Source organism: Anabas testudineus, chromosome 21 (genome assembly GCF_900324465.2).
Source record: "Anabas testudineus chromosome 21, fAnaTes1.2, whole genome shotgun sequence".
NCBI lineage: Eukaryota > Metazoa > Chordata > Actinopteri > Anabantiformes > Anabantidae > Anabas > Anabas testudineus.
The window spans coordinates 6,267,753-6,294,460 of NC_046629.1; the positions used below are offsets into that span (position 1 = coordinate 6,267,753).

A 26,708-nucleotide genomic window follows, 5' to 3' on the forward strand; every position below is an offset into this window, starting at 1 on the left:
TTACAAGAAAGGCTTTTCAATCGTGTCCTCTGGGAACGCCGTTCTTTTTTTGGTTCACTGCAGCTTAAAATTGATTTTATTATGTGAAATTATCAAACAAGCTCTAATCTCATTTGCACAGAGAGTTCTCACGGTGTCATCAACTTGAGATCAGGTTGGAGTTAGATGAAACCTATGTCAGGCCAGTGTGCACCATATGCAGCAAGTTGTTCACACAAGCTACTGTATCTATGTCTATGTATTCTTTCTTTTTTCCTGCAGCAAATCACCTCTCAGAGTTGAGAAATGGAAACGTCAGTCAGTCTCAGAGCAGGATCTCTGCTGCTTCCTTGGGATACATGTACGAAGCTTCATGAATAACAAAACAGGATTATTTATAGTAACTGTAACTGTAACTCTGGGGAATGATCCTGTGACGCTTGTTAAATAATATATAGTTTAAACTGTGTAAAGTGTTTTACAACCTGGTGTCCTCCGTCAGTCTGTCCAGTGATTCAGTGATGTCACCACCTCCCCAGACCTCCACAACTACTGTTAATGTGTAAATGTGTTGAAAACCATCATCTTATTCTTTTTTTTTTTTGTGTGCTCACCTCCTCCAGCCGCCTCCTCTGCTCCTTCTGCTGCTCGATGCGCTTCTGCCTCTCAGCCAGTAGTTGGCGCTTGTACTCCTCCTGTTCACGAAGCTGCTGCTCCTGCAGGAGCTGCTGGCGGCGCAGAGCCTCCGAGCGCTCCTTGTTCTCCTGCTGCAGCCGAATGAAGTCGCGACGCAAGGTCGACTCCCCTGGCACGTTGACGATGGAGCTGTAAGCAGGATGAAAATCAGAGGTTATTAACAAGTTAATGTTTAAAGTTGAGGCAGTTTTTACTTTTCTTTTTTTAGGATGCAGTTGTGTGACTTTCTCATTACTTTTCTTTTTCACAGCTATATTTTTACACAAATCACATTACACACCATGTGTAATACTGGGAAATATTAAAGTTACGCATCTATAGTACTGCACTGCATTTTTTGAACAGTAAATTAATTACACACAGAACAATAATCTAGCACTGAAAACTCTGCACCAAAAGTTGTAACACTCTTTCTACTACCGCACATACATATTCAGTAGTTACCTTGGCTCTCCTTCTTGCTCAGATGCTTCTTCCTCCTCTTCTTCACTGCCACTGTATTCATACTCAGTCTCATCTATGGATAAGAAGCAAAAACAGTCCTAAATATTTCATTTCAGTAATAAATATAAATTATATATATACATATATATTAACACAATATTAAAAGGTTTAAATGTATGATGTGTATTAAATTAATTAATTCAAATTCTCCTTTTTCAATCTACACTACATCAAGTTTCATTGCGCTGTCGTTCACCTACAAGCTTCAGTCTTACAGAAACAGATCTCCGAGCTGGACTCACCCTTCTCGCCCCTCTTCTTCTTGGTTCGATCGATGTGGTCTTTGAGCTGGATGCGTACTTGCCTCTCATTGGGCTGGTCCCGGATGAAGGGGTGTTTGAGCAACTGCTCCGTGGGAGGACGCTGAGTGTAATTCTTCACCAGGCAGCCCTCAATGAAGCTGAAGAACTTCTTGGACCTGTTGAGTTAAAAGTGATTTTTCGATGTTGAGACGTGCATTGTGTTACAAACAGAAAGGCTAAAGGTTAAAATCTCATCCCACCATTTTTTGGACTTGAGCCGAGGAGGAGGGTTTCTGGGAATGAGGAAGAGGGCTCTCATGGGATGCATGTCACACAGAGCTGGAGGAAAGAAAAAACAGAAACACATCAAAGTCACGTTTTATTCATAATACTGTGAGAAACTGGATAAAACAACAAAAAGGTCAATAGAGAGTAGGATTTTTCAGTGGAGGGACGTCTCATGATATAACGACTGATTTAACCACCATAAGTTCGTGTGATGTGCACTTACGGGGAGCTCCCTCTGCCATCTCTATGGCCGTGATCCCACAGGACCACAGGTCACTCTAAAGGACAGAAGGTACAAAGTGAATCAGTAAAAATAAACATCTGAGGAAGTCATGACTCTTTTAAAAGATTGGCCGAAATCAGCTCCTACAAGAACCGATTTAACGAACCCACTTCAATTTCTTTATCTACTTTAAGTCCAGTTCTTGATAAGCTATAAGAGAGCAGACGCAGTTGTTGTTCTTACTCTGTAGTCGTAGGTGGCGTCAGGGTTTTCATCGCAGGCGATGACCTCTGGAGCCATCCAATATGGCGTCCCAATGAAGGTGTTCCTTCGACCGACTGTCCGATCCAGCTGAGCACTCACACCAAAGTCCACTGAGAAAAACAAAGATTTACAAAACCTGTTTCATTCAAGGAGTCTCGTGTGTTTATCGAACAGCTTTGTACAGTAGGTTTGGAACAATGTGAAACTCGCACATCATAAGTTTAAAACGCTAAATACAAGAATCCTAATATTATCATTAAAACAGACTCTCAATGTGAAGGAGCACATTTAAATTTCAGCCCCTAAACTAAAGAAAAGATGAAGTTCTTGTCATGTTGAAACCACTAAAGTCTGAAGTCCTGGTCGGGCCTGGTTCAGAGTGTAGAGGTCCAGATCCTGCCTTTGTAAAAAGGCTCTATCTTTCCTTCTTTTATCTGAACTCCAACGTGGTTTATTTTGTCTACAGCGCAGATGTGGTTCGCATTGTGAACAGGGTCAGAAAGAATAAAGTAGAAGATGAAAACAGATTCATCATTTTCATGTGGCTCAAAATTTCTTTTGAGTTTAGTAACATTTACATTTTATCAGCTGTTGTGTTTCTTCGATGCAGAAGATGTATGTTCGGTTTTGTATCACAGTTCTGCTGCAAAAAATACATCTACAGTTATTTTCTGGTAAAATTAAATGAAAGTAAAACTTTAATCCTGCAAATGTTGAAAGATGAGAAGCATTTTGACTTTTATACAGGCCTACGACTGCGCAATCATGTGAAACACTGTACGACACTGGTAATGACAGAGCTCTAGTTGGCACAGCTGTGATGCTGACTCAGATTTGGTGCAGCACTTGTTTTTTTCTTTTTATCCAGTGTATTTCAAAGCTCGATGCAGGCTCTGCTCCCAGTCTACAGGCTGAGTCACGGTTTAACCAGCAGCAAACAAACACATACCCAGTTTCACTTCTGCGTTTTCAGTCAGCAGCACATTTTGTCCTTTAATGTCGCGGTGGATGACATGATGAGCATGCAGGTGAGCTAAACCCTGTGGAGAGAAAAAACAATACATACAGTGGCAAGAAAAAAGTTTGTGAACCTTTTGGAATTACATGTTTTTCTGCATTCATTTGTCATAAAATGCAATCAGATTTTCATCTAAGTAAAGAGTATTAACAAATATAATGTGCTTAAATAATAACACAAAACATTCATGTCTTTAATGAAAACAACCATAAAAACCTAGAAATTGTTGATTTACATAGAGCTGGAAAGGGTTTAAAAGTGAGGTGATGAAAAGATTTTATAACTTCACCAGTCTACAGTTAGACAATCTACAAATGGAGACACTTTGGGACTGTGGCTACTCTACCAAGAAGTGGGCGGCCAGTAATAATGATCCCAAGAGCACAACAAACACTCTTTAATGAGGTAAAGAAACAAACCTGAGTGACAGCCAGAGATTTGAAGGCATCACTGAAACGGGCTAACATCTGTGTTCATGAGTCTACATTAGGTAAAACATTAAATAAGCAGCGTGTCTATGGCAGGACACCACAAAGGAAGCTGCTGCTGACTAAAAAGAACATTGCTGCACACCTGAAGTTTGTGAAAGAGCACATTGGCACTACACAGCAGTATGGATCAGGCATATGGTCAAGGTCACTGCATATCATTATAAAAACATCATTCCCATCATAAAGTATGGTGGAGGAAACATCACGATTTGGGCCTGCTTTGCTGCATCACCACCTGACCAGTTTGTAATGATTGAGGGGAGGACGAATTCCCAAGAATTTTTTTAGGATAATGTGAGAATGTCTGTATATCAGCTGACATCACCCAACTCTGTAGAAGTTGGGTGATGCTACAGGACAATGACCCAAAACACAATGGCCTCACGTGGTTCACATAGTTTTTCCACTAGCAATATCAGAAGCAATATTAAAGACATGAAAGATTATTTTAGGCACATTATATATGTTAATACTTTTGACTTAGATGAAGATCAGATCACATTTTACGACAAATTAATGCAGAAAACCATGAAACCATTCCAAAGGGTTCACATACTTTTCTTGTCGCTGTACATGCTGCTTCAGAGCAATTATGCCAAGAATATACAACGTCGCAGCCTTACATGCAAAGATCCTGCAATCTCTGGTTCTCTTGCATTTAAATCTTAAATTTATTAAGGTGTAAAGAGATCACATCCTATGACGCCTCAGTATAGATAGAGATGATCTGTCACTGACCCTGAGGATCTCCCGGGAAATGTAGGCGATCCAGTCCTCCTTCAGCGAGTTGCCCTTGGTGTTCTTCACCAGGTCTGTGATGGAACCGGCGCCACAGAACTCCATCACCAGCTGGTGGAGAGAATGGGGAAATACTGAGAAGACGGTGGACATGTACACCACCCACATGAACAGACAAGCACACAACATTATCAGCCGTCTGCAGAAGGCATAAAACCCCTGGTGTCAGACGAGCATCACACATCTGTCAGATCTCATGTCTCGTCCTCAGTGAATAGAAAGAGAATGAAATAAGCTCTCAGAGCCACAAAACAGTGGAGGCTGCAGAGGGGTCGTAAAAGTAAATACAGGGCCGTGTTGTGGAGTAACTGTGAGATCTCTCGTCTGTAGCTGCTGTAAATCTCACATGCTGCCGTTGTCCTCCTCCACCTCCTCTTCACTCTGTCGCTCTTCTAGTTTGTGCTTCGTTAGTTTTACTCATTTCCGCTGCCGCGTTTCACTTTTCTGTAATTTGTTGTGTTTTTGATTTGCTCTTTCTCTTCCAACATGACGACCAGCGGGGGCTGTAATGTTGGAGGAGACATTAACGCTGTACGAGCGGACAGGGTCTGTGCAGGCATATTAACTCTGTACACAGACCTAATTAACTGCAGACACACCGACCGCTTATCTGGTCTTAATGTTGCAGAGTTTGCCGAGTGCTGATGTTTAATATTCAGCAATTCAGCACTTCTTATTGTCAGAGTCGATGTTTTCACACCCGTTTGCTGTGTTTGCTCTGGTCCTAATCACTGGATGACTTTGTAAACTTGTTTTTTACAGGAAGAAGATTTGTTGGATTTTCAGTTCTGTCAGGTTAAACTCACCCACAGCTGGTCATCATGGCCTGGGGGGCTTTTCTTGATGAAGGCTCCATAGTAGGTGGCTATGTTTCTGTGGTGGGAGTACTTCTTCAGCATGTTGATTTCCAGCTTAATTTCCTCCTCTTCATCCTGCAAGAGGGAACAAAAGAGAAGGGGAGAAACATCAGTGTGGCGTCAGTGAATATACGATGTGGTGGATCAGCACCGTTTTCTCCCAGTCAGGTTGTTTAAGCTGGAAACAAAAGTCAAAATAGACCTGGAAGGATAATGATGATGTCAGAACCTCTTTTTCCTTAAAGTGTGGCTCTCACTCCTTTCTACAAGTCCTTTTAAAGCTCAGACACAACCTCTAACTAAGCTCATTATAAAGGAAAAACATCGAATCATCTCTTCTGCACATAAAAAGCACCTTTCAACGTGTACATGTATATTCATGCTCATGTTTCAGTCACCACAGTTTTTATACCATGTATTTGCTTTTCCACATTGTGATAATCATCTGGTTCCAGCTTCTCTATCGTGTGGATTTGCTGATCTTTACAGTGTTAGAATATGTTTGTGAAACAGATTAAACAACTGTTTTGAAATCCTACATCCCACCTGAAGGTTTGCAGAGTGTGCTACTGTCTTCTTTTGCATTTCTGTCTATTGTCACTGCTGGATGTTAAATAGCTCTATAGATGGTTATAACATAATTATTTGAACCAGCTTAAGATGCTCAGACATCTGCATGCTTTTTACAGATCCCACATCATGACATCAGTAAAGAAATAAATATCAAACCACGAAACCAGGTTAAAAATAAACCTGTCACATTAACAAAGCAACAATATAACGAGCTGGGAAACAAACGCTGTCCAAACCAGGCTAATAAACGCGTATCACTCCCAACAAACACGCACACGCAGCCTGAACTTGAAATGACAACATAAACAAACTCCCGTACCCTCCATCACCCACTCAGGATATTGCAGTACAGACCCAGACTCGCACAGAGACGCGTAACAAGATCGAGCGATTATTTCTCAATCACTGCAGCATCGCTGAGGCTGTGTGACATTTATTTGCGAGTGTCTGTTCCCGCAGGCCGAATGGGGCTGACACGACGAGACACTTTCACTGTTATTACGGCCAGTCGATAAGCAGGAGCATGACAGGCGGCTGCAGCCCGAGCTCCTGGGCAAACTCGGTGTGCAGCAACCTCACAGGCCCACAAAGGAAAAGCTTTAACGAATGCACAGGAAAACCGTTTGGCTTTTCACATATGACATTTGGCATTTTGTGGAACAGCTGTGCTACAAATCTTCTACAAATAAAGCTGCCACCCAAATTTTCTTCAGTGCTGTTGCACTAAAAGTCGACGAGGAAGTTTAACTACTAAAGAAGTTTTACAGTTTACCAGTTGATAACAGAGGCCAGTGATGAAGACGACAGCCAGCGCTACTCAAAGCGGAGATAAATCATCAAATGAGGCTGTGGAACATTTAGTTGAGTTATATAAGGAAGCACAGGTTTTGAAAGTATAAATATTTCCACATCCTTGTGAGTTAATGCGGCTTGATGACTGCCAAGACATTCACCAGCCTTTATATTTATCACTGCAGGTAGCTCCCTCACTCCGTTGGCTGTCAAGTTCACTCTGGCTGTCAAAACGGATATGAGATCTTTTTTTTTTATTATTAAATAGGAAATGATCGGTGTTGGAGCTGGAAGAACACGCGCATCTTATCGAGCGCTGCAGCTGCAGAAGCAACAGATGACAGGCAGCCGACGGCTGACATTTCTGAGTCCCGTCCAGAGGTTAGAGGGCACCTCTGCCAAGCGTCAGCATTTAAAGATGACAGTGAGTCTTCTGAACCTCATTACCTGCAGCTCTCACTATCTCTAAAACACAGAACACCCACTGAACCTGGTGCGTGGTCAACTTATCTGCGATTATTTTAGAAAGCAGCAATTTTATGCCGTCAGTCATTCAGAGTACTTGTGAACGACAGTGATGTTGTATTGAAATATGGATTCATATGTTTATTTTAGAGCAATCGTTGCTCTTTAAGACACAGTGACAAGTTAAACCAGGCTGGTTTCTGTGCCTTATGTCCTGCTGTTCCCTGCTGTCTCGCACACCGAGCTCGCTTGTTGTTATTCTTCCTTGCCTGTTTTCTCATGAGATGTTTAAACAAGCGGCAGGTTTTCATGAGAGGACATCATCATGTGCTATTTGTACACCACAAAAAAAAAAACATGGTAAGTCTGCTGTTTGTTTGGCTTTAAGCTGCTGAGGCTGTTCAAAGACTTCAGCAGGAGTTTCGATTGTCCGTAAAGATGACGGGGTCACTCGGTCAGCCAGTCACTCTGAGTCACCAGCAGTCAGCCAGCCAGTTGGTTACTGCTTCATCCAGCCAGGCGGTCATTTAGCCAGGCAGCCAGCCAACCAATCAGTCAGGAAGCCAACAAACCAGACCGGCCAGCCGGTCCTCCTGCTAATCCACTCATCAGTAAGCCAGGAGCCATCCAGCCAGGCCCTCAGCAGGTGAGCCAGCCGACCTGTCAGTCAACCAGTCAGTCAACCAGTCAGTCGGCCCGTTACATACGTAAATTATACCTTTTTGTGTAAATGAAAGTGTGTTTAAACAGTCATCAAGAATATAATACAGTACCCATCCTCCAAATTATTTTTTCAATCAGGAAATATTAAGTATGAGGTGAAAACAGTCGTTTCTGATTATTCTGGTAATTACGTGTCTGAATAACTATTCCTTTATTTCACAAGGGGTCAGCCATATGTTTGTGACTGGACAAAAGGTTTAATGATATTATATTTACAATGATATAAAACAAAGCAAAACTGAAAATCTTCACACTTTACGAGACAGTTACCAAACTCTAGACTCCAGATAGACGGAGTGCAGACAGGTAGAAAACACCCAGGAGGTCAGGATACATCTGCTCTGACAGGAGACAGTGACATCATCCTCTCTCTCTCTCTCTGACATGTTCACTGTGTCACTTTTCTGTTCGTGTACCATCCATTTATTCTGAACACCCATCGTCTCCACCCCCGTCGTCCTTGCAGCATCACGTTCCATTTCTGTGTCCTATAATGACTTTAGCCCCATGTTCCTGTGTCCCATCATTACGACAGCTCACCTCCCTCTCCTTCACTCCGTCGTCTCACTTTCCCCGAACCATATATTCACAGTCTGTCATTCAAAACAAGGCGTCCTGAAGCTACTCATTATCATTCCTGGGCATGAACTGGTGGGGAGACTTGGTGGCGGCCATATTGCTGCTAAAGTATTACAGCACACAAAGTGAGCAGGGCTAACAGAACCGCGACCCCGAGGGAGTGGGCAGCCGCAAAAAGGGAAGGATAATGGAAAATGGAGGCTGAGTGGGAGGGAGACTAGAAGCCAAGAGAGGTTGACATGTCTCTAACAGGCTCAAAGGAACCTGCACAGTATTCATCCACACAAGCATGTTCAGATTGTGGTCTCACCATGAGACAGATTTAAAAAAAACTAAACTTCTGCAATGTGTTGAGCTGTTTGTGAATCGACCAGCAGGTCCAACAACCTACAAGCTCACAGTGGATGTTGAAGTTTAACCTCTCAGGAAAGTGTTTTTGTGCAAATAAGGATGAATAAATGTTGAGATGTAAAGTTTGTTTTTGATCTACGACACACAATTCACCATGAAACGATCGGTTTCTGTTACTGAATGTGCTTCAATACTGTTCTCCAACAACATCAGACACTCGTATGCACGACTGTGGCCACAGACGCACCAGACGTAACTGTACATCACCACCACTTTGATATCATCATTGTTTTTTACTAACTCGCAGTTCTCATGTTAAAAGAGACTTTGCAAAGCTGAAGAATCACTGACAAGAAAACAACGGCTGTAAATAAAGATAAAATCCATCAGCCAAAGTGTTTTATTTCGAATCAGACCAGCAGGAACACTGAAAAACAGCTGAGCAACGTTCTAATACAGGATTAAATCTCCTGTTATGTTTAAACACCTCATCATTTGATTCACGCTGTGTGCGAGGTTCACACTTTCCTCCTCCTAGGTCTTTTTATACTAGTTCTCCTCCTTTCTAAGGGATATTAAAGGGATATTTTCATACTGTATCCAGTTGATTTTTCTAGTGATGTAGAGTCCCACATCACTTGTGTTAAATATTTGGATCAGTCAACGCAGCCTGTGTAAGAACTTCCAAGTCTTTGACACCTTCCCACTTTTCACTTTCACACCTCTGAATGGACATGAAGCAGTGGGACGTGAGAGACAGACAGAGACAGAGAGAGAGAGTTGACTTCTGTGATGTGTCTAGTTTGTTCTGTGGGCACAAGTCACAGCAAAGGAAGCAGCAAGTGAGGAAATGTGGTGTAGAAAATGTCTTCATTCCCCAGTGGAAACAAAAGGTAGCATAAAGAAGCTCGCTGTAGCGTTTTCACACTAATCAGGATTGATTTTCTTTTTCCTCTATCGAATCCTGCTGGATTACATCAAGCTCTCTCTCTCTCTCTCTCCACCTTCTCTCTGATTTCTCCTTGTCGAGCCTCTTACTGTTTCACTCTGCACAGAAAACGCAATTGGCAGCCGTTATGGACACGGCGAGGGACGGAAGTAAGAACAGTACAAGCTGGAAAAACAAAAAAGAGAAGCGAAGAAAAGAAAAGACAGGTGAGAATCAGGACAAGTTGGACAAAAAAAACATGAAGAGAGCGTAGAATGGAGAAGGACGGGCAAGAGAGAAGAGAGATAGAGAATGGATGTGAAGATATTAGCAGCGACGGCCCCTCCCATAATCCCACTGCACTTCAGCTGAACCTTATCCAACGGGGAAAAACAGAACGATCCCGTATTTCTTCTCCTTATCTGAGCTCTCCCACTCAGCCTCGACGTCTACGGTTTCATTTGCTCAGTCTCTGCCCTTCTTTCTTCTCCGCTTACAACCCATTAGTGGTCAGTGACACACACACACAGAAGATATATAGATATATATTTAGATAGTTACAGAAACTAAAGTGTCTCCTGAAACTCCTCACAGCACACAAACAACCTGTTATATGATAACGCTTTTGTCATGTGAACAGCTGCAGGCTGCAGACTGACATCAACATCCTCACCTCCCAAATCTAAACAAAGCCTATTTATTTCTTGAAAATTATCTGCACAGTACACAAACCTCCTCTTGCATTTGACTCCTCGTTATCTAGGTCTTCTCCCTCTCTGTGCACAAGCTCCCCGCTGCTCGACAGTCATGTTTGGCCCAACATCCAGATAAACTGAGTGTGTTTGTAGTAGGAAATGTCTGAGCTGGCTAGGAAGGGGCCACGCTACAGAAAAGTAACCTCCATGTCTTGAACAGTATGAACCCATCAACACATGTCCGTCCAATATTCCTGAGCCTTCTTCAGGTCCTATCTTAATTCTCTGCAGTGGGACTCTGAGGTTTGAGGTGAACACTCCCGAATCAGACTGCCTTTTTCAATATTTCCCTATGAACTAGATTGTTCAAAAGGACTTCCTAAGTATGTCTGGTAACCTGCCACAGTGGCAGCAAAGGGAAAATATCTAATGAACACAACAAGCTCAGCAATAACTACACTAAAATTATACACTAACTTCCTTCAATTAGGTTTGTAATGTCTGTATTATATCATTAATCAAACTATTATGAACCCCTAACCTCCCCCTCACTGAGAGCTGATAAAACTGTCTCAGCGTTAGCAGGTCTTAAAGGCAGGAAGTTGGATAACATGACTGCGTGATACAAGGAAACAATCAGCTCTGTATTCAACAAACGGCTTCATCGTTGTAACACCCACAGGTTTCCCAGCTGCCGCTTACTTTCCTCCCCGAGTCCTGGAGGAAGAACTCACAGAGACTTTTAAAACTGAGTCATATGATGAGTAGAGAAATACATCACTGACAGACATAACTAATCCACACAGTTCACATTTGGTGAAGACAAGATCGACTGCGACTGTTCACACTCCAATTATTATAAGACTATTTAGTCATAGGATGCAAGTAAATCGAGTGTTAAATGCGTTAATTTCATTAACAGGCCTGATTGTCTTCATCCTTTCTTCTCATTTATTCTACTTAAGCAAAACAACCAATTCAAACCACAGCAAGCTATTTGAAATATCTGCAAAGTCGCCCTTTAATAACTGCTGTGGTCATTCTTTCTTCGAGGGGTGTGTCAGACTGCAGCTGCAGGGAAACGGTGAGGAGGTGTGTGAAGAAGGGTAAAAGTGCAGAGAGGGCGAATATGCAAAAGTCTAAAAATACAATCGTGCCTGGGGAGAGAAAAACAAAACACTATTTAAACTATTCACACACCTAAATGTGATCAGATCCTCTCCTCCATGTGATGTGATGTATACTGTGTGTTGTTCTTTGTTTATTTTAAATTTTTTCATCCACAAGAAAAAAGGCTGTTTCCTTATTATAAAGCCAATAAGTTCATTTATTAGTAATTAATGTATAAATCTGTGTCCCTAAATACTGTTAACAAGCAAGTATGAAGTTAGTACCACATTGGCAGCACATAACACGGTGGTAAAGTTGTACTCTATTAATTTATTAGTGCACAATAATAAATAATAAGATCGCACACACATTGTCAGCATAGTGGGAGAGTAACTGTATGTGTGCATTAGCAGGTGAACACTTTATAAACAAAGGAGAAAAACATCACCATCATCTGATGTTAGAAGGTAAAACATCTACTCTACACATCAACACCTCAAAGTGAATGAGTCAAAGTCTGACCATCTTCCTCAAAAGACGGTTTTCAGACATAACACGTGGTTCGTATGTGGATAAAAGGCCAAAATGCATAAGAAGAGCTGAGCTTTAATACATACTCCTGTACATGTGGTCCGGGACGAAGACTGACTCGTGCTAATTGCTCATTAATACCACTGATGACCCATTTAAACACCCCTGTCCTAAAAACTGGACTTTAGGTGAAGTATTAGGGTTTTTAGAGTCACAGCTAAAACCAGCAGGGTCCCTAAAGACAGACAGTCCAATCCTCTTCTGGAAGCGTTAACCCAGATTAAAGGATTTTAAGTGGCAGCCTTGATGATACATCCATTCCTCTTTAAGGCGTCTGGGCAGGAAATGGTCAAGTGACCTCAAATTCATGTTTGTGAATATTTTTCTCATTGTCTCATTCAGTTATTCATTCAGTGATGAGTAACAAAGCGCTCACTACGACTATCAGCGCAGTGAGATGCAGTTTTACAAGACTACGAGGACACTTCTGCATGTATACACACAAAGAAATACAGGCTCCAATTACACAGGCAGCCCTCTGGGTCCTTACTCAAGTCTGTGGAAACTAACAAGTATGCACCCATGCGTCTTTAAAACTTTTGGCTAAACTGCCCTCAGGAAATCTTTGGAGCTTAAAACACAAACTGAAGAAAAAAAGAAGCTATGTGATTATAAGAGAAAACATTGACATGAGGTCGCAGAGTGGAAAGATGGAGGGGAGTCTGTTTCCTGAGTGCTTGAGGAGAGAATTAGCACCGATGTAGGAAGTGAGACGCAATTAAACTTAGTTTGGGATCAATTCCAAATCTGCAAAAGCTGCTGTGTGAGTCTGCTGCTGCTTCAGCCTCTGTATTACTCTCACCCCATGTATTTTTCATGCATCTATCCCAAAATACTGAAATCAATTCTCTATATTTTAATGTAACTGTGTAAAAACAACAAAACAGCAAAATATGTGTATAAATTCAAATTAAAACCTCGATAATAACACAGAAATACTGAAAGTAAACAGTGATTGTTGTTTACTGACCTCGGTGACATCCATGACCTTGATGGCCGCCAGTTGTCCCGTCTTGACATGTCGACCCTGAAGAGAAAAACAAAACAGAGTCACATGAGGAAAAGATAAAGCTGTGTTTGAATAGCTGAGTTACAGGACAATTAAGAGCATAATATGACTGTAACAATGCTGCAGCCTCGCTGAAGGAAGCCAGAAGGACGAGGACAGAAAACTGTTCAAACAACAGATTCATCGGCTGAGTAAACACACAGGGAAATCACTTAGTCATAAAACAAAAGCCACGTTCATAACAAGTTTGCCTTAACATCAGCGTGATGAATCACAGGTGGTCGCTCCAAACCTTTAGTTCAAACTACATTAACTCTCCTCTATTTTGTTTACAGACAATGAACAATGTGAAAACCTACACACCACAACCACCAAGTCCTGCAGCAGAGCAAATACTGAGGAAGTGTGTTATAGAAGGTCGTAACGTTTGCAAACAACCAGTTGTACTGACGAGCCTTAAATGTCACGCGACGTGTTACTGTGCACGTGTAACGATTAAATATTAGACCGATGTCTAATCGAGCGATTGATGTCTAATGCTAACAGTATATGAATCAGTGAGAATCTATCAAACATTATAACCAAGTAGTTACTGCAGTCCACTTTAAACAGCCGACAAACTAAGAGGCTACGACGATATGAATTAACGAAGATGGAAAACTGGAGATGGAAGACAGACGGACAGAGAGGGGATGTGTTACTGTGGAAATCTTTACATCTGCATCATGTTTATAGCCTCTGTGTGTGTGTGTGTGTGTGTGTGTGTGTGTGTGTGTGTGTGTGTGTGTGTGTGTGTGTGTGTGTGTGTGTGTGTGTCTGAAGTGCTACATGATCAGGTTTCCTTTGTGTGAAACAGGATTGTGACACCTGAGCCAGTGGCCCGGGTTCCTGAATGAGCTGGCACGGTGTACAGTTTGAGTGATGAGGGATTAACCCATTTTGGTTTCAGCCACAGGCGACGTGTATATGTGAGTGTGTGTGTGTGTGTGTGTGTGTGTGTGTGTGTGTGTGTGTGTGTGTGTGTGTGTGTGTGTGTGGTGGCGAGGCTGGCGAAAAGGTCGAGGCTGATTCAGAGAGCAAACTGCAAAAGACTACAAGGCAGCAAATCTCTGCTGGTGTCTAACTGTGGGAATCGAACAGTAGAGGAAAGGAAAGGTGAGGGAGGACAAACAAGAGGAGAAAGTGGGTCAAACTCAAAGCAGGACCCATGATGTATAAGAAGACCTAAACCTTTTTTATATTATTTTATTAAAATCCAAATTTTGGCAATGTTGTGTGCAGGGGGAGAGGAGTGTAGATCGTATACAAAGCAGCGTGCAGGTGGGCTGATGAAATATATCAGCTGTAAAACACAAAGGGGAAAGAGTGACGGTTGAGGGAGAGGGCAAAGTGGAGCGAAAGGGGGAGGAGGGGAAAGATAAACAGAGAAGTTTCAGTGAAGAAAGGAGACTGAAAAGAACTAGAAACATTACCAGATTATCTCAGTGGGGTAAAAAAAGGCGAATCACAACAACAAGACTGAGTCCTGTATGTGAACAGTATGTGCAAGTCTCGACCGCCAATCAAATAAGACAGTGTCTGTTAAAATGCAAACAACAGCAGCTCCACTGTTCTTTACTGTAAAACACGGCATTAAAAAGAGATAAAAGCTCTGATATCCAATAATTAAAACTCAAAGATTCACATAAAGTGTCACTCAAAAAGTATTTTTCTTACTGTAGAAACTTATGAATGAGCATGTGTAAAGAATTATTGACAACTCTGCAGCTCTATCGTGACCTTTTTTTGGTCTCTTTCAGCTCATTAAATTGGTTTTAAGACACATTGTTCTCATCAGTCCAATTTCCAGGAACAGCATTTTAGCTAAAATAAAAAAAACACCTCTGATAAAACCACTGAAACCACCGTGCACTACTGCCTCAGCACTAAATAACACAGACAAACAAGCCTGTGAACACAACAGAACATTTCAGAGCTGGAATGTTTTTAATTTGAGCTAAAAGAAGAATGATTCCAAGAGTTCAGGATTCAGTGTCTAGGGACTTTTGTAGCGCTTTTGAACCCAAAGGGTCCCAAAAACTATAGGTGAGCCTCCATCAGGCTGCACTGAAGCCCAGCGTCCTGTACTGTAGCACTGCTACTAACACATGCACAAGTGAGCTCAGAACCCAGACTGTAATAATTACTGAACCCCCCCTCCAACCGCCAACACAGGCACACAACAGTTACAAGGTGATATCATCTTCTTCTCCAGTTCCTTTGTTCAGAAACGAGACTCAGACTCTCACACATGTCATTTTGTTGCTTCAAGGAAAATTCTAGGTTATTTCCTTCCACCTGTGTTTTTTCTTTTCACACTTCTGCTGATGATTCTTCTGAATATCAAACATGTTAAGCACTGAGATCCAGTGTCCAACTAAACATCTACGCAAGCATTGTGAATGAGATCATGCAAACCAGTCGATTATGAGGGTCATGAATTTAAAGTCACTGAGCTCTGGTTTCAGTGCTCGAATCCAAATAGAGGGTCAAACTGTGCTGCAGACTCTTCTCCTGTTTCTCTTGTATTTCTCCTTCACTCAGGCCAAATTATACGATTTCAAGGGATTTTAAAAAGCACATTCACACACACTACGTCAGCATGATTTCTATTCTTACTGTAGTAAACCTATCTGACACGGAAAGCTTAATAAATCCTTCAGTCTCTCAAGACTTTTTCTAAGTTGAATGTAGATAATGCAGTTATTGAAAGTCCCTGTTAACACCTCCCAGCTGACTCCACGCTCCATTCAAACATGATACAATCCTGCTGTCATCCGACTCTCCCATGACTAGCACCATGATCCGTCTCCGCCGTTGTTGGTCGAATCTCTGTGTGGGATGTTTGCACCACAGTCTGCCTGATCATGGAAAAGCCTGGAGGGCCTGGGAGGTGAGAGGCCATCTGTGTTGGTTTCAGTGCAGAGTTTTAGGCTCACATGATCTGAACACACGTCTGAATACCGCTTTAAATTCAATGCTCCTCTGGGGCTTAAAGTGTTGCTGAAACAATCACAGAGCAGCCACTGAGTTTAAGAACTGAGTTCTGCTGATTATTAATCTACTAGCTGCTGCTTTAGCATCTCACCACTGACCAAAACAAAAACCAGGTTCTGGGCAGAACAGAAGTGTGCACAGATCACCAGCTTCACTGATGTCATTGTTCCTCCCACGATTCCCTGTTCTGTAGAATATTTCCCAGAACAATCTTTCCTAATTCTCCAAATATTTTCTGATACCAATCAACAGAAAAGTTTCCCGTTACTAGTGCTCTGCATATTGTCGTGATAGTGACAGTGTTCGTCTATAACTGTGTCTGGAGATGTGTTTTTTAGTGCAATTATGAAGCCAAATGACTGTTTCGTGTATCGACAGTGGGTTTAATAAGTATTCTTTCATGTCACGAGTCCCAAACTGTGATGAACCTGTAGAGAATTTCAACAAATGCTTATTAACCTCCAACTCGCTGCCCATGTGACGTGTGGAACCACTTGTTTGGGTGCTGACAGTTTCACAGAGTGCTCGAACTAAATTACCTTTGCAGCAGCAATTTTCCAAACATAAAAGCAAGTGATTAAACTGACAATCACTGTGTCTAGATGAGCCCCCGGACGGTTAGAGAGGCTCAGACGCGTCCCGACGACCTTCAAAGCTTCCTTCGCTGATCACTCATCTGTCCAATCAGCACCCGGTTATAATGAGGATGCTTTCTGAGACAAGGGGTACCTGACCTCAGGGTTCATAAGGTGCTCGCCGCCGTGATCCTTCAGCGTTGTGACCTGTGACCTGAAGTTTCTGGGGAATGTTCTGGGTTTCTCATTAAAGTGGAAAAGAACAAAGCTGAACCCACAGACAGATCGTTTAGGAAGCTCAGTGCTGAAACTATGAAAGATGAAAATTAGACCCTGGTTCCAAAAAACTGAATGATGTGTGAATGATTTACTGAACTACAGGTGTATTCTTATCTTCATATTCATTCTCTCTCTCCTGTTGCTACATTTAATAAATGTGGGTCAGCTATATCTCGAAACAACCGGAAATCTGTTTTCCATACTTTTCAGGCTGCTGGCAGGAAACACGGGAAGTCTGGAGAAAATAATGAGATGAGTGAAGGAGGAAAGTTTAAGGACGAGGACGAAGACGAAGGTGGGACAACAAGATGAGTAGAAGACGAGGAAAGAAGGGAACTGTGTGACTTCCCCTGAAGGAAATGCCAGCGGAGTGGAGTCATCCCCGACCGACCAACACACACACACACACACACACACAGGAGAAACGTCTGTCACGCGTACTGTATATACCATCTTAAACAGGTAACATATAATTTCACATAATAATCTGTTATCAACACACCCGCATAGCTTCTATTTAGCCTAAATCTGGACACAAGTCTGTGTCTTTGGGTTGTGTGTGTGTGTGTGTGTGTGTGTGTGTGTGTGTGTAAGCATCATGGATTCTGGGACAAGGCGTTCTTTATTGAATCCCCCTCCCCGGGCTTTAAGACATAGACAAGGAGCCAGGTGCAAGATTTGGTACAAACACCAACACAGAATCAGATGAAATGCACAGATGCACAAAGACAGACGAATACACACACACACACACACACACACACACACACACACACACACACACACACACACACACTCACACAGGCCTCCCTCTCTCTCATCTTGCTAACAGTGTTTATTGATTGAACCAGTGGTGCATGTCGTTATGAAAATGCTGCTAATTGTTGTAATGATGAGTTTCCACACCTCAGAGAAGCAGCTAAGTGCTGAGCTGAATATATAAAGATACACAATCCAGATGAGAAATTTAAATATTTTCTAAATGGTTCCAGACAAGCAAACACACAACATCATCACAGTGTCACTGAGCTACCTCCAGTTCCTGCAGCCATGTGAAATAAAAACACTTTAAACATGATGCTAAAGTTTATCTGTTTCTATAAGAACAAAACCCTCTACCTGTGTAGAGGTCATGGTCACAGTAGTTCACTCGCTGCCGATGCATCACGCACCACGTGGTGTGATGTGACGCCGTGCTGATGAACAAGACACGTGAAGTGAGCTGATGTGCTGCTTTCTGACAACGTGCACGCCAAAACACCCAGTTAATGTAAAAAGCTTGTAGTGTTGAGTCGTGTTCAACAGCTTCTCCTGAGGAAGGCCACGCCTGACTTCTTCTAATTGAGAGAAGGAACGTTGTTGACAGCACAGGGACAGTGAGTAGATAGAGGTACGTTCAAGAAAAGCTGTAGGAGTCATTAGTTTGTTGTTGAGGCTGCGTGGTATTTACTCTGTTTGGGGAACATATATTTTATTCCTAACCTTGTGGGTAAGTGTGTAAATCATGATACTGACAAAGTGACAATAACCAAACACAGTTTGGTGGAATCTGACCAAAGACGGTGTTGTTTTTTTTATTCAAACTCGAATGGAAATCTGAGGAGGCAGTTTAAGTGATTAAGTTTGAGATTCATTACAAGTAGAAATCCGTTGGTGGAGGATGAAGAAATGTCCCTCTCGAGCTCAAGCTCAGTTTCTTTTACTGCCATGTGCAAACAGAGAGCTGTGTGTAAGTAGGCCAAGAAAACAGCCTCACTGTGGGGAGACACTGACAAACAGAGAAAGAGAAAGGACGGTCGATTAGAAATCTCTATTGATCCCTGTGATACAGCTGAAAACTAGCTACGAGCTGAAAATTCAATTTCTCATTTATATATTAATGATTGTTTAAGGACACACAGTGAGACAGCAACAGAGAGAGAGAGACAGGCAGTTTTGCATAGCTGCTGTAATTAGATCTAGTAGTAGTAAGGGGGTTACATTCTGGGCACGGGTGCAACTTTCCATAACGTAACGGGCTATCACCCCATTTTTAGACACATATGGAGGAATGACTGTCCGTGAAATGGACACCGCTCATAACCAGGCCGACAAACCACAACATCAGGGCTTTTCCTTAGCTATGAGAGGCAGCTGGGAAAACGCTGAGTCCTAGAAAGATGGTCATAAAGTACAGCTAGAGATGAACCGTGGCGTTTTCAAATGTGATACAGTACAAACGCCTCAACTAATGTCGAGGATGGCACTTCTGTTTGTTGTTGAGGGTTAATCAGCAGAAGTTTCATGTGATCATTTGTAATTATTATGTTTTTTACAGGTTGATTTTGGTTCATGCTTCAAGCTTCAAGTCCAAAGTGACAAAGTTAACATGATCAGTCCCCTGATTGCAAAGACTGAGGACGTCCAGACAAGAGATGACCAGACGTCCTCTCGCTGCTCCTTTCATCATGACATTCCTCCACAAGCCAGGAGGATCAAGCAGGGAAAACACACCAACACGGTGGAGACAAAGCCACAGATGAAAGCATCCAGAGCAGAAGGGAGATGGATTAGTGAATGAAGACATGAAAAAGGCAGAAAGACAAGCAGATGGAGGACGCTCTCTGGTGTAGTGACCAGTTTCCTTCTTGATCCTTTCATTGGTAGAAATGTATTACAGGAGTCTGTGTCTCTTTTTTTTCCTGAATATGCACAAAGGGGAAAATTACAAATCATGATCTGACCCAAATAAAAGAACAAGCACTAGTGTGCATGTTAACAAGGACTTCAGCTTCGGCTTGGACATGTAGACAGAAGACTGGCATCTAAAACAAACACTATGGCACAAAAATGTCTGAAGAGACAGAAAACTTGAAGTCACTGCTTCAGCAAACTCCTCCGTGGTGTCTGAAGCATCTGGACGGAGCCCAGGTGAAGCGGCTGAGTACACCGGAGGAATTAGCTCGCCGTCAGACGCCATTACCTCTGTTGTTACTGAGATATGGTGCTGACTCCACCTCCACACGCCGTCCTCCCTCGTCCAGAGAAGACACAGTCGAGTGACTGCTGGAAGCTCATTATTCTCTCTGAGAGGCTCATTAGAGTTGATGTTGGCCGACTGTGGGCTGCAGAGATATGAATCAGGGAGTAGTGCACTATTAAACAAATCCTGTTAGAGAGGCCTGCTCAGAGGCTTGGGATGCAGCTAGATAAGGTGATAGAGACAGTGCTGTGTAGGAAAGAAGCTAATGCTACTTGCAAGAGGGTAATTAAATCAACAGACACAGGAAGTAAACAGGGAAGTTTACAGATGGAGTCCAGCGTCGCATGAGTTAGAAAGACACGATGCTGCCTCAGCTCCCTTCAGAAGAGCAGAAAGTGACGGGATGGGACACTGTTGACCAAAAGGTGTTTGAATTCTAGCTGCTCCTTAATGTCCAGTACGAGTGTTTTGCTCATAGGTGAATTTATATGAATGGGAATTTTGTTTCCATCAGACTTTTAGTCTTCTGGACTGTTAATAAGTCGTTCTAGTTGTGTAAACTTCTATCACAAACCTTTTAAATGCTCTTTGAGTATTGTTTGACTTTCCTCCGATAGTAACGACAGGAATTGTTGGACTCAGGTGATGTGAACTACAGAGCATCTGTTTTTATCCCTTTGTTGGCTCACTATCCTCTGCAGCTCCCTCTGTGACCCACAACTCCCACACACTCCATCTTATCCTCTGCCTGGTCTAACAAAACCTCCACCCACTCTCAACATCAGACGAGAGCCGGCAACAGTTTACGTCCTGCTTATAAACAGATGCAGGAGTTCATGAAAGGGACGCTCGGTTTGACCGATTCTTAACGTTTCTCTTGTAGGTGTTTGCTCACAGCTTTTGTCAACATGGTTACACAGAGATTTTAATACACTAATGTCTTCCAGGGAACGATGACAAAGACTCAGATGTGTCAAACAGCACATCTGACTTCTATTGCAGGGACTTTGTGTAGGCATCAGGAGCTTAAACTATTAATTTCTTTAGTATAGTTCGGGGATTTAAATCCTCTCGCGACCCACCGTGAGCTCCCAGCCCAATTTTTCAAACACACTTCTCCAAAATGCAAATGATGTGAGTGAAAATTAGCAGAGAAAGAGGAGGAACAGACTGAGTCAAGAGTGTTGCTGAAGCAAGGCTGAATAATCCACAGGGGCCACAAGCTGCTTACACTCAACCTGGAAACCAATGCTGAGCTTAATCAGAGCGAGGCCACGCCCGGCTCCAGAGGTAACTCAATTAACTAGTTATCCGACGAACTGTGTTTTTAGCCCGTCTGCCCTGTGAAGCTAAGCTGCCATCCAATTCTTTACTATTAGACACTGTGTAGTCAGATAATGTTACTGTAATAGACTTAATGACGGAGGATAATGATCAAATCGAACAGTGAGAAGATTAAAAAACCTGGAGCAACCTGACATATGCAGTCAGAAGTCAGTGCTAGTTCTTCTACTAATCAACCTGTGCACGCTCCGTGTACTGGAAGCTGTCAACTTATTTGGATTCCTGCAAAAACTTTCCATAAACCTTTCACCTGAGGAGAGAGAGAGAGAGAGAGAGAGAGAGAGAGAGAGGGGAGAGCTGTCAGACCGAGTCCAAAACAGACCCTCGGGACTTGTCTGGTCCAAGAGGCAGTCAAACCAAAAAGAGCAACAGGACGTCATTTCTCCCCAGAGAAGATTTCAACTTTGCTTGGATTCACTGGAATATTGGAAATAATAACACACAGACCCAAGACCGACACCCATACAACAGAACCCTAACCGTACAGAGGATGTCTGTGTTAGTGTAGAGCAGAATTTGGCACCTACGTCCATCCTGGATCAGGTCTCACTTCCTAGGTACTGAGATATCATGTACTGACTTCAGTTCAGATCCCATTTGAGATCCTTATTTGAAAGCAAATCATCATCCTAACCCTCAAATACTGACGTTGACATCCAGCAACTGAATATTCAAAATATTTCAATGATGACCCAGTTTTACCACAATGTTTTCGCCGGCTTGTACAATGCAAAGCATCTGTACAGTAGAATATCAAACACAAGCCACCAGGCATCGCACAGTATGTCCTCCGCTCACTCTGCTGCACGGCTCCATCTGAAGAGGGAAACAGAGCGTGAGTGGAAGGGCGGCATGTGCGCACGGACGTGTGCATGTCAGACACGGCTCATTTTGATGACACACGTGTGCTGTGCAAATCAGCTGTGTGTTCGTTTGGCCCCGTTTGTCTGTGCTGCGTGAAAGGCCGGTGGCCTACTTTCCTCAGCCGCTGACGCAAGATGGCCACTCCTCCAGCTCTGGAGGCGCACAGTCCTGCACACACATGCTGTGAGTGCAGGGATAAATATGCAAGACTGACCGCACACATGATGTAACAAGCAGATGAACAACTAACTGACCAGTAAATGCAAAACCTATTTAAATAGAGTGCAGCATATTTATATAAACAAACAAAAACAGCTATTAGATGTCTGTTTTGTTGGAAATTTGTTGGGCACGTGCTGGCTTGTGTGATTTTTGTTTTTCAGTGTCATTGTGCATGTAATGACAGGAAAAATGACACGGCAGGCTACACAGACTCTGAGTTTGTATAAACCACGAATTAGCATTATCACTCTCACATGTAAAATGTGAGACAGACGTGTCCATAATCGAGTTTCCTCAGGTTGAATGTGTTTGCACCTTTGCATTTGCCAATATAGAATGGAAAGACCTGCAGGGCATTTGTCAAAGTGAAGTGTGTTCGTCCATCAGTTTGTGTGATGGGGAACTAATGTGCTCGTTCCCATAATGCATTAGCTCCTGCAGGGCTTGCAGCACCATACACTGCATCACTATGGAAACTGTGACGCTAAGGAGGGAAGGAGGGGATTTAAAATGGGGTCAAAGGTTAAAAACTGTCTACTGAATCTGGGGTGTCATAAGACTTCACATACATACAATGAGGTGGAAGTATCTGATAATGAAAAATCTGATTCAGAGAGAAAACTATTTCTGCCTCACTAAAAAGGAATTCTGAGAGTGACGAACTTCCTTTAATATGAGATGTTTCCTGTTGAAACAAACCAGAGACGTTTGATTTATGGAAAAATCTGTGGATATTTTATTAGCTGTAGCTTTTATTTATTTTCACCAGTGGATAAGGTCACCATTCAGGATTTTCATCTTCCCAGAAGATAAAACTCAGTTAAAACATTAGGACTCTGTTTTAAAGTGGTATGTCCAGTTTGATGTTCTAGTTTCAGGAGTTAATTTTCTCCATTTCCTGGATTATACACCTCTTCACATGTAGTTAAACGTATAACTGTGCAAAAGCATCATCAACAAATATAACAACACATTATTTAGCTGTTCTAGCAACAAGAGGATGCAATTAGAGTAGGTGTAGCGTTCAGGGTGTTAGCAGAGCTGGATGCAGCTGCCAGTGGCTTCATTTTACTCTGCTGTCCCTCATTCAAAACATCAGTGTCACTGAGCAGCAGAAACCACTTGCTGTCCAAGGATGCATGCTAAATTCATGTCTGCATGAATTTAAACCCAAGAGCATCCCAGTAACAAATGTGATGCACCCCTGTGCAGCTTTACGAGTATGTTTGTGGATATTTTAACAGTCCACCGCGACTCAAACTAATGCTATTCTAACAAGAGTAGTACCAGGGTTTCACTTTAAAGTGAATGTATGGTCCACGTTCACCTCGGCACTGTCCATGCAGGCTGATTTCTAGGCTGCTAAGACGAATGAACAGAGTCACAGGAAGTCAGTGGTTCGGGCTACGATGCTATTATGGAAAGATTTTTTTCAATGTCATCTTGTGATGATTTCTACAAGGTTGCAGCCAGGGATGCTGGCTACGCCCTCTATGTTCAGACACAAGGGCAGGGCGATATCCAAACCACTGGAACCTTCAACACTGGCATTTTTATCACCTCTTCACAGGCCTGCAAGGATAATGAATGGATTTTGAGGGGGGCAGGTGGCGGTTCTGGTAAATATAGGGCCGTGCGAGGGCAAGGAGTGAGGTCCGAAGGAGGGTTCACATTCACAGTGGACTGTAATAAAAGAGAACGGCTCTTTTTTCAGCACAGGGAAGGGTGAGGCACACTTAATTAAGACAGAGATGTTTTAACCGCCAGTGAAAACACACAGCTGAAAACAGAAAAGCAGGGTGGCAGTCAGGCAGAGAGGGGAAACTTTAGACTCAGGACTGGATAACACTGGGTCTCTGCTGTATGAGAGATCCTCTATTGCTCCGTTTAGCATTTTACAGCTTGAAAAGTATTTAATTTAACCTTTTCTCACAGCGAAGTAGGGATTCAGTGATATCAGAAACCTGTGCCGTCCCTTATCCAAATTCTTCAATCTGTAAATATTACTGTGACAACAGTTGTGTAAGCTAACATTAACCTAGTTATGTGCAGCTGCATCCAATTACTTCATCGCTATAGCGGTTTTCGTATGACAATGTGCCTGAGCAGAGCGTGCAGGAGGCAGGACATCGTGCACAAAGTACCCTGCAGAAATCACAGCGTTTTGTTTACAGCACATTGAAACAGCAGCAGTCGTGTTACAGAAACTCACTCGCTGTGTTCACACATGGGCTCAATCTGACACTACACAGCCTTTGTACTTGATGGTGGTAAGATGAAATACATTTTATGTCCGGAGCAGCTGCTTCAGACATTTGCGTTCTCACATTTAATTTACTTTTTCTTTGATCAAACAGTGATCAAATCAAATCATAATTTGCCATTTCTTACTTCTTGTTTGGTTGTATTTTAAAATTTCAGCAAGACCCAGTCTTAAATGTGGTGATGTAGTAAATTAAATAAGAATAAATCCACTTCAAAAACTATCCTGATCACACAACACCAAGTCAAAGTTCATCTTCATCAATACTTTTTCTTAAATGTAAGATCAGGATAAGATGTTGAGAGATGTCGTCTGATAAAAGTTAAAGTTTCAACACACTCATCCAAAGTGGGGTTTTTCTGCAGAGCGGTCATTGTAACAACTATTACGAAGGGTCACAGTAATAATGGTGTTAAGTTTCTCTCTTCAAAGTGTCCCCACATACCAGCACGTCAACAAAGACGGATTCAAATAAGGAACATATTACTAACATCCAACCCTCCTTATTTACTTGGATTTTAGTGTCCATAACTCAATTTACGACACAACAGCCTAAATAACATCCTCCAACAGCTGCAGAGGTCTCGTCTCACTTTTCTGGCTCTTGCAGTTTTCAATCAAATCACATTCAAGCATTATTACAGTTTTTGCTTCGGCTTAGTTGTGGTAAAAAAGGTCTTTGTGTAGATTTGGAAAGTTAAAGTATTTAACAGCCCAGCCCCAGAAAACCGCCCAGAGTTCAGGTTTGGAGGTGAAATGCTCCTTTAAGGTTCAACCGAGCTGCTCTGCACAGAGCTGAGAGATTACGAGGAATAAAGAGTAATTCAGTCAAAGTCTAAAGTCAACAGTAACTGCACAAACGCTGAGCTGCACCGCTGAAGGAGACAGGCTGACCTGAGCTCAGATTAACTGCCAGCATAACACCGCTGGTGGATGAACGACCAGATGTCCACTAACTGTGCTGCTAAACCCAGACTCCTGACAGTTTGGTTTTTCACTTGTTCTAATTATGCTTGTTTAAAAAAGTGTTTTCCCCGACTTTAATAGTAAACATTATGAGCTAGAATATAATACATACTATTAAAATTTAAATTAGAAATACAAATACATGCTGTTATGAAACACTGTGCCGCCTTTGTTTTCAGGTTTGTTTTCAGGTGACTAACATTCAGCTGGTGAGAATACTAAAAATAATTCATGCTTGCTGACCTGGATTCAGCTCCACCCAACCTTTTCCTTCTGTTAACATCAACACATCATAACAGGCTTTTGTCTGGTACAGAAGGTCGGTGTGTGTAATTAGTCAGTGATTAATCAGAATGAGCATGAATGCATGTAATAAACGGAAAAACCTACGGTTCATTAGCCTTTTTGTGGCTTATTTCAATATATGTGCAACAAGTCACATGCATTTCTGCTTGCAAATTTCCAAATAGAAAACAAACTTCTCTTCTTTAAAAAGACATGGTAAATATTTTCCCTTCAAGACGTGAAGCCATGCGAGTTGTGATGCACCACAAAGCAGCGGCAGCTCCTCCTCTCTATCAACATACTGACCCACAATTCAGCTTTGCTGTTGCTGCTGCTCGCTATAAATAGACAGAGATTTAACCTACAGCTAGGAGAGAGGGAGGGATGGAGAGAATGAAAGGGTGGTGCAGGAAGATAAAGGGACGAGGGCAGAGACAAATATGACAACAGAGTCTCCAGGTTCCACTTTGACGATACTGAGGTTCGTGTATCTGATTTGTCTTAGATGACTTTGTTCCTGTAGATGAGGTTACTTATATCTGAGAAAAACAAATCGCCTGCAATGTGAACAGACCTGTGAATAATCAGAGGCCACTGGAATCACATCCATCTGGCCTCCAGACAAATTAGTTACAGAGCAGCTTTTTGTGGCCTTTCTGCTTCATTAGATAAGTGACAGCAGTAAAACTAGAACAATCCTCAGCACAACGATCAGCAAAAAGCATCTGAGTCAAGG

General features: G+C 42.4%; 1 protein-coding gene across 3 annotated transcripts in view; it reads right to left on the reverse strand.

Moving 5' to 3' along the window:
- Nucleotides 1-26,708, reverse strand: part of LOC113173819 (mitogen-activated protein kinase kinase kinase kinase 4-like) — a 67,382-nt gene that overhangs the window by 25,220 nt on the left and 15,454 nt on the right. For all 3 annotated transcript variants that reach the window (XM_026377399.1, XM_026377398.1, XM_026377397.1), the window contains exons 3-12: nucleotides 13,138-13,194; nucleotides 5,310-5,435; nucleotides 4,444-4,554; nucleotides 3,146-3,236; nucleotides 2,176-2,306; nucleotides 1,933-1,987; nucleotides 1,682-1,760; nucleotides 1,422-1,597; nucleotides 1,120-1,192; nucleotides 594-804 (exon numbers count right to left, since the gene is read on the reverse strand). In XM_026377399.1, coding sequence (XP_026233184.1) covers nucleotides 594-804; nucleotides 1,120-1,192; nucleotides 1,422-1,597; nucleotides 1,682-1,760; nucleotides 1,933-1,987; nucleotides 2,176-2,306; nucleotides 3,146-3,236; nucleotides 4,444-4,554; nucleotides 5,310-5,435; nucleotides 13,138-13,194 — 1,110 coding nt within the window. The remainder of the gene's footprint in view (nucleotides 1-593; nucleotides 805-1,119; nucleotides 1,193-1,421; nucleotides 1,598-1,681; nucleotides 1,761-1,932; nucleotides 1,988-2,175; nucleotides 2,307-3,145; nucleotides 3,237-4,443; nucleotides 4,555-5,309; nucleotides 5,436-13,137; nucleotides 13,195-26,708) is intronic.